This window comes from Bidens hawaiensis, unplaced genomic scaffold, assembly GCF_021521415.1.
Source record: "Bidens hawaiensis isolate Kalapana, Puna unplaced genomic scaffold, B.hawaiensis_p1.1 tig00063996_1, whole genome shotgun sequence".
In the NCBI taxonomy this organism is placed as follows: Eukaryota; Viridiplantae; Streptophyta; class Magnoliopsida; order Asterales; family Asteraceae; genus Bidens; species Bidens hawaiensis.
Window position 1 is genome coordinate 46,935 of NW_027501455.1, and position 8,619 is coordinate 55,553.

At 35.3% G+C, this 8,619-nt stretch overlaps 2 protein-coding genes across 2 annotated transcripts; both read right to left on the reverse strand.

The window, feature by feature from the left end:
• Positions 1 to 565: 565 nt before the first annotated feature.
• On the reverse strand, positions 566 to 3,884 carry LOC143604124 (26S proteasome non-ATPase regulatory subunit 4 homolog). Its single transcript, XM_077080701.1, has 11 exons — positions 3,770 to 3,884; positions 3,552 to 3,665; positions 2,492 to 2,597; positions 2,284 to 2,398; positions 1,987 to 2,196; positions 1,622 to 1,901; positions 1,400 to 1,523; positions 1,001 to 1,098; positions 831 to 899; positions 676 to 759; positions 566 to 587 (listed from the first exon to the last, which is right to left on the reverse strand). Exons 1-10 carry the CDS (start codon positions 3,779 to 3,781, stop codon positions 709 to 711), a joined length of 1,179 nt encoding a protein of 392 aa, XP_076936816.1. The 5' UTR covers positions 3,782 to 3,884; the 3' UTR covers positions 566 to 587; positions 676 to 708.
• Positions 3,885 to 5,260: 1,376 nt separating this feature from the next.
• LOC143604125 (synaptotagmin-3-like) lies at positions 5,261 to 8,007 on the reverse strand (the record flags this gene model as incomplete). Its single annotated transcript, XM_077080702.1, has 11 exons — positions 5,261 to 5,560; positions 5,630 to 5,758; positions 5,937 to 6,299; positions 6,369 to 6,618; positions 6,735 to 6,811; positions 6,887 to 6,961; positions 7,063 to 7,164; positions 7,314 to 7,432; positions 7,517 to 7,646; positions 7,771 to 7,821; positions 7,909 to 8,007. Coding segments are annotated over 11 exons (1,524 nt in total), but the record flags the coding sequence as incomplete, so codon positions are not given.
• Positions 8,008 to 8,619: the final 612 nt, after the last annotated feature.

The following is an 8,619-nucleotide window of genomic DNA, read 5'->3' on the forward strand; positions in this document are numbered from 1 at the left end:
GGCCCGATTTATTATTTGAAGTCCAAAAGGCAGATGGGTGTAGGGTGGCCAGACTGAAGCCCGGCCCGGTTTAGATTTCTTGCATAATAATTTATTAACCCTAGTTCAGTCTTTATATAAACAACATTATGTACTTGTAATCTTTCGTCACTCAATAAAGAATATCTAGTTGCCACCCGTGGACATAGGTCAGTTTAGACCGAACCACGTTAAATCCTCGTGTTCGTTTATTGCTTTCGTGTGTGTGTTCGGTTTCGTGTTTGAGTTTAATCCTAACACTTCCTACATTCCACCCTCCCCAAACCGTACAAATAACCTTACATTCTAATGTGGTTTAACTATTAAATTGTTGGTATGTTCAATACCATCTATGACAATGATAGTGTATCATCTAATATCAACCAAACATCATCATCATTAGCATCCAAGAAATTGTCGAATAACATTTTAAAACATACAAACGAAGAAGAAATTGATTATCCAAGTACCATGATTAAACAAACACCACAAGTAAACCAAATCCATGGTAAGGATTACTTTTCCATACATTGTAACCTATCCCATCATCCTCCACCAAATGCAGTAACCTGTACACCCACAAACGCAGGAAACAAAAAGTCAAAACTCATCGTCATCACGGGTTGACTACAAAACGTGATCAACAGTTACGTATACCTGAGATTATAACTGATTAGAGAAAAGATAAGATCACTTGTCATCTTCCTTGGGTGCTTTGTCATCATCTTTCTTCTGCTCAGACAAATGAGAAAAAAAAATTCAATAAACGAAAAAAGAATCTACTTGGTAAAAACAAAAACTATCAAACTGACCTCAGGCTGATTTTGCATCGAAGCAAGCAAATCTTTGACTGAAGGATCATTAGGGTCAACTCCTGGAAGCTGAAAATCAAACATCAAGACAAATGAAATTCTAGAAAAACAATATTGTCCCGTTTCTCTCGAAATTTATTTAAGTATAATAACAATAAAAGGAGACGTACAGAAGTAAGAATTGATGACACAAATGATTGATCTGCCAACAGTTTTCCCATATCTTCTGACTGATCTTTTGCACCATCTTGCATAGAATATTGTAGAGCTGCAAAAAGATCCATTTTTTCATGTTTCCCACAAGAAATTCAATATTAACAACATAACAAAAATAAAAATCCTAATGTTCATGTTTCCCACAAGAAATTCAAGATTAACAACAGAAAAAGATCCAATTCTCATGTTTCCACAAAAAATTTAAGACCAGCAACACAAAAAGATCCAATTTTCATGTTTCCCACAAGAAACTTAAGACCAACAACACACACACACACACAAAAATCCAATTTCTCATGTTTCCCAACACAAAAGGATCCAATTTTTTCAAGAACACGCGAGTGATAACTTACCAAGGGCCAAGTCTTGATCATCAGCAGCTGCGTCTGACATATCAGTGTCCCGTGTGGTCACAGTGGCAGCAGGTTCATCCATTGACATTGCAAGAGCCTGCTGCAGCAGTGCATTCTCATCATCCTGGGTAAAAACAATAATATTTTAACTCTACTGTTTGTAATATAAACGAAGTATATTATAATGATGATGATAACAATAATTATAAAAACAATACTTACCATCAAATCATCTTTTTTGTTCTCAGCTTCAGAAGCTGAAGTGCCAACATTTTCAGACATAGTTGCATCTTGTGAAGTAGACTCATCTGCAGCCTTCTTCGCAGCCGCTTCTTGCCTTGCTCGTTCTTCCTCCATTGAAACACGAAGAGCAAGTGCAAGTTCAGGGTCAAGATTTGGGTCAACACCAAAGTCAAAACCAGACACGCCGCCAGCTGCAGCCGCTGCAGCTGCCGCTGCAAAACCACTCCCACCTTCTCCATCACCAGTAAAGATAGGAGTACTAAAATCAAACATTAACAAAATCAGTTATGAGCCATGATAATAGCATTTGATATAAACAAGTAAAAAAACAAACAGTTACAAACCTCAAAAGAACATCAGAGAGTGCAGTTGATCCAGCTGGAACATGAACAATGTGACTGCTGTCACTATTATTTACAGCAGCAACAAGAGCCTCAAGCTTTTCTGTCTTGGATTCATCTTCTTCACCAAAGTTCACAACATCAAGAGCTACACTGTTCTTTTTCAACTTCTTTCCAATCATCTCCAATACTTTCCTATCGTAATTTACAGGACTGAAATCCAAGAAAGAGATAATAAGAGCAAAATAACAAACAAATCAAAATATACTAGATGCTTTCACTTGATATATATCTACATACCCTCCAGCAAACACTATTATTCTTTGTTGCTGCTTTTTGTTTTGGCGATGCTTCAAAGCCAACTGAGCAACCTGAATCCCAGCTGCCAAGTTCATCTCACCACCTATTTCTAAACCTGAGTACCCGTACAACACATTTAAACACTTCATAGTTCATAAAAGTAACACATTAATGACTTTTCATAGTTTAAAGTGAACTAAAGACAAACCGTGCATGCAAGCAAGAATCTTGCCAAGATCACTAGTAGGAGTAACGAGAACACGAACACCTTTGCCAGCCATTGTCAATATTCCAACAGTATTCTCCGGGTTAGACTGTAACAAACATCCACCAACAATATTTCAGGTTCTAATCATATACAAGCCCCAATACATCAACTTTGTTATTTATAAATATAACTATACAATCTTTGTATACAATGCAAGTATGGAACTAACACCTAAACACATCATCATGAGCCATCAAAACCGACCTCTGAAGAGTCCAACAGACCAATACTATTACTAGTACTAAGTAAACCAAAATAATTCCGTGTTTACTTTCACTTGGTTCCAATTATAGAATAATGGAAACTTGTTAAGTATTGTGTATAATGATGAGTACAATGAGGATAGTTACAAAAGAAACCTAATCAAATCATATCTTCTAACTATGGTGATGATATGAAACTAAGCCCTAACTAATATATTCTATCTAATATAGTAATACCAATAAGTTAAAGTTATGACACGAAACTAAACTGTCATGGCAGAAAAACTTGTAATAACTAAGATCCTAACTAAGCCGTTAATCCGGGAAAATAGATATAGGTTATCGCCGAGAGATATCGGTGGGATATCGGTAATCTTAATAACATGTAAAATTCACATATATAGCAATTTAACACTAATAGTTCAGTATACTCTCCTACCATTAACAAATTAACCTTTTGCAACTTGCAAAACACTAGGAACTGATTAGGACTTAAAATACTAACATTGAACACTAGAAATTGATCATTAAGACTTAAAACGCTTATTTCGAGAATATCGTTGATATATTGGTTAATATCGCCGATAAGCGATATATCGGTGAGATATCGACTGCATAGGATCCAAATAACTAGACCTGCAGAATTCATCTTTATACAGATTTTACCCCAATTTATGATCATCAACTCCTTTGAACTAAAAAGTGTTCCCATATCAATAACGTCGAAACCCTAGGATAAACCATACAGACTTTGCGTGTATAAATACACATAAATTATACACGCCTATCAAATATACCTGAGTTTTAGCGCCACAAATGAGATTAACGGCGTCAGCTTGAGCCTGAAACCTAGTAGGCGAGTAATCACCGTTACGCATCCATTCCGAATTGTCGATACAGATCATCGTAGCCTGATTATTTCACATAATAATAATATTAATATTATTAAACCCTAGGCTTCGAATTGAAGGGGTAAATGCGGCAGTAAGGATGTATAGACGATTGAATAACGTACCTCGAGCACCATTGTGGAAGACTAAAGAAGAAAGAGTGTGAATCGTGAGATCGATTACAGAGTTTTGAAGACGAATCGAGAGGTTTCTTGCTCTCGACGATATCTGTTTGTTTGCTGTTGAATAATATTATTATTATTATTGATGCAAAGGCTTGATCTTGAAGGGCATATAAAGCCCTGGTTTTATTAAAAAGTTAATAAAGTGGCTAAAGTATTCGGGACGGGACATGGGGGTTCCGGAATTCGGGTTTGAGCAATATTGTAAAAATCGTTATTAGTTGGTCGGGCGATGGGGACTAACGATTAATCGGATTGAACTTTAATGTATAATTTTTCAGTTTTATATATACGCGCATACATTTTTATATGTAATTTTCAGTTTTATACATACAGTCATACACAAACATATTTTAGCCGGAATCTAGCTGAAACAGTTGGTTTTTCTTGGAATATCGCCGGAAACGGCTGCTTTTGGCCGAATTCTCACCAGAAACCGTTGATTTTGGTCAGAATCTCGTCGGAAACCGTCGATTTTGGCCGGATTTGACATTGATCGATTAATTGACCGACTGGCCCGAAAATAATCAGTGAAGTGGTGACTAGTGATTAATCGGTGCCTAGTCGAGATTTTTGCAACGCTAGGTATGAGATTAGTTATAAAGGTTTTATTGGTGTCAAAATGATTGATATCAGATTTTTACTTGAGTACTAGCATTCGTCTATGTCAATTTGAATCACCGAACGGCTCGAAATCATCAACAGTTAAAGTAACATGTCATATTTTAACTACACACGTCTTTTACGACAATTTACATTGTGCAATATTTTATGCAATCAAACTCAAAGGCTTGGAGCCGAGCGGTATTAACTTGAGTTTGAGGGCTCCAGTCACATAGTGGTCTAAAAAAATCAAGTCTCAATATGTCTCTCCGATGGGAGTATACAAAGATGCTATCATGTTTCAAAATACTCGTCAGTTGATCCATGTAACAGATACAGATAAAATCCAACCACTGGATAAACCAAGTTCCATAAAATTAGCATATGTCTCATATCTCCTTTGATACACGGGCTTTGTGAGCGGATCTATCATATTCAGATATATATGTGCTTCGCTGATAATCACATGTTCTCGTTCCAATCTCTCTCGAATATACTGCAACTTTCTCAATATATGTTTAGTGCAATGATGTGAACTTACTTGCAATATATATGTATATATATATATATATATATATATGTACTTCGCTGATAATCAAATGTTCTCATTTCATGGACTATGCTTGGCATGTAACAATTCTGTCACGGATTACCTGTTGCTATATGTTAAAATATATTAAAAGCTATCATAAGAAAAACTACAGGTTTGAATTTTGTGATCTTATTTTTAAGTCATGTGTCAAATTTAGAAAAGTCAATTTTAGAGTAGTTGAAAATCTATACACCAACATTAACATTTGTGTTGAATGCATAACACTATTTTCAATCAGCATCAAATCCATCAATTGTATAAGCAACTAAATCAGTTCATCATTCGATATGCCTCGCTTTGGTAATAACCAAAATGTTTGTCAACCGTAAACACTACAAAAGAACTCAAAAATATAATCACGCTGACTATACCACTCGCCACTTTGACTCCGCCATCATAGAGAAACAACATCAAGTTTCTCTCCATCGAAGTTCGACATGAACCAAACCGTTCTTCGAATCTATAAGATGAAACTTTTGGTTAATCCTTCCATTATGCACTACATCAACAAGATTAATATCCACATGCCCTAATGACTCCTGCACATTTTATAGAACCATTAACTTAATGCACCTAAACACCATAAAATACGTGCATGAATAAACAACCTTCGAGTGGAAGCTCATACGCATTCTCCTGCTCATAATCTTGATGTGTATCTTATCCTGTATCGGTGGTTCCTCAACCATAAACTGGAATTCTTCATTCCATTTAGGATCTCGAGTTCGTTTAATAACCTGCTGACCAAAGTTTAAGATTGTAAGGTCAAAGAAACCGACTTTCAACTTGAAAATTTATATAAATTTTTTAAATTTTCACGATAAAGACTATCGTATATAACAGATGCAAGAAAATATATATCAAATATGAACTTGAAAAGCCATAAGTTTGACCTGAAAAAGTCAAAAGTCTAACCTTTGTTTTCTTTGTTTCTCCTCTAAATATCACCATAGCATATGGGTTGTTGTGATGCTCCCCCTCTACATCCTCGGCTCCTTGGACCGTCACCAAAAGTACACCGGCCCCACTTGGGGCTCCGCCTATGGGCCCCACGCCGTTTTCACCATTAACAGGCGAAAGGGGCCCGTTTAAAACATCATTGTCTTCCTTAAATGGTGCATAAGTCATCTCCAACATAATTTGCCCTCTTCGTTGCTTCTTATGCGGATCGGCTATGTTTGTATTCTTTAGCAAATCAAGTGTTAGTTTCTTTGTCTCGTTGGGTGTTAACAGCTTCAATGGCACCATTTGCATCCCAAGCCGATCATGACTCCCTACCTAAAAAACAGTTTCTCATGGTTACCAAAAAAAGAATTGTATTTCTACAAGGGTATTTTGGTCATTTACCTTGTCCCAATCGTAGACATTGACTTGAAGAGTTTGAGCTTGAGGGTCCTTAACTACAAGCTTGAAGGTCTCATTCCACACAGGATTTAAAGTCTTTTTCTTGATTGTTGTTTTCTTTGAAGGCAGCATCTCTCCACTTAATTTAAGTTTAACGTACGGGTCAGATAATCCCAACAGGTCCATTTTCATGAGCTTCGTTGCTTGTATAACCTTCACATGCAGTACTCCAACGGGCTTCTTCACAACACAACTGACAAAAAAATACTGTTAAAACATAGTTTAAAAAAAAACGTCTACACAAAATATGTAGGGCCCACTACGCCAACCGCATATATTTAGAGAAATATTCCTGGTTAACTAACTTACAGGGAAGAATCAAGAATTGGTATTTCAAGAGTTTGTGGCCAAAGGTAAAGTTTCGAAACCTCTTTTTCAATAATATCCTGCCAAAAAAAATCATTTTCTATATTTGTAAATAAAAGAGCTCAAAATCTTTTAAAAACGTGACAAATATGAACCTGTGCTAATCGATAAAGACCAGGGATGGACATAACATCGCCACCTTGTACTTTAAGGCCGAAGTCCACATGAGGCTATTAATAAGTATAATACGAGAATCACAAACTCATGTTAAAAAAAACAACATAAAACAAATGTAACAACTAGCAGCCAACATGTTAACAGTAATGGGTACCTTCTCGGTCAAGGATACAATAACATTGGAGAAACATGGAAAAGCCGGGACAAGAGGCTTCATTGTTATCCTTGGAACGGCAAACACTTGTAAATCCACCAACTACAAATTCACAATCAAATATATAAAAAAACACCATTTTTTATAATGACAGGAAACCTCACGGGCCCCACCAATACCGTGTTAACCAATAGAACCAAGTAAAGCACAACTTGTGCTGACGAGAAGGTATACTTACTATAGCATCATACCTGAATCTTGATACACAGAGACCATATTTTCACAGCTATGACTATATTTGGATTTCCAGCCCATTTAATAGGCGATTCCATCACTATCTCGTTCTCGTTGGTCTCGTAGACTTTAACGCCTGCCAATCATTAGCGCGAGAAACATTAGTTAGAGCATATTAATATTAAAAAGTGACCAAAATACCCAGGCTACAAACACTAACCTTGAAATGTAGGAGGAAGGGTCCCAAGGCTTAATGTCTCAAAAGTGATGGCTTCTATCGGCCGGTGCCTGATTCCAATATAATCAGCAAACACAGGTTCCGTTGCCTGCCTTATCGCACCACATATTGCCTGTGTTGATTCGGTTCAAGTTCTCATCAGTGAACACACATGTTTTTTAAGGGATTTCAAAAATTTAAACAAATGTTAAAATTATTTCAATTTTTATAAAACTACCCGGTCTGTTACAATGTACCTTGTCGAGATAAGGCCACATGTTCAAAACAAATTTGTTTAGCCAGTCAACCTGCAACGCATCAGAATGCAAAGTAAAGAACAATGAATTATACAGAGTTAATACAGCTTTATTACATGTTGCAAAGAAAATGCATACGCGATCATAATCAGGATTCTTCAACCATAGAGGAATCTCAGGTATTAGATCGTGCATACTAGTAACATCGCGCTCAGATATCGGCCTTACAACTGGATCCTGAAGCCACAAACATATACATTAGCATCCAATTAAATCAAGAATCAATATAATAGTTTAAAAAAACGAAAACTAGTTGTTCTTTTAGTACTAGATGTTTTTAAACCGAATATCCAGACTGCAAATTCAACAATCAAAATCCAAATAAATAAATAATAATAAATTAAGATTACATATTCATTAGCATTCAATTAAATCACGAATCAATGTATTAAATTTATATAAAAAAAAAGAATAAACATAAACAAAATTAGTGGGTTTTTTTTTTTTTTTTGTATTAGATGCATTATTCATTAGCATTCAATTTAATATCCAGACTGCAAATTCAACAAAAAAAAATATAAAGTATTATATATTCATTAGCATTCAATTAAATCAAGAATCAATGTATTAAAATAAAAAAAAACATAAAAAAATTGTTTTTTTTTGTATTAGATACACATTCATTAGCATTCAATTAATATCCAGACTGCAAATTCAACAAAAAAATATAAAGTATTATATATACATTAGCATTCAATTAAATCAAGAGTCAATATACTAAATTAAAACACACACACACACAAAATTAGTAGTAGTGGTAATAATAATAATAATAAAAAACCCCAAATT

Bases quoted from the DNA above. Each gene is read 5' to 3' on its own strand.
- LOC143604124 (XM_077080701.1), bottom strand. The intron at 2,399-2,491 runs GTTTGTCTTTAG...ACGGGTACTCAG, and splicing joins GATTCTTGCTTGCATGCACG to GTTTAGAAATAGGTGGTGAG. The intron at 1,902-1,986 runs GTTTGTAACTGT...GTTTGATTTTAG, and splicing joins CTCTCTGATGTTCTTTTGAG to TACTCCTATCTTTACTGGTG.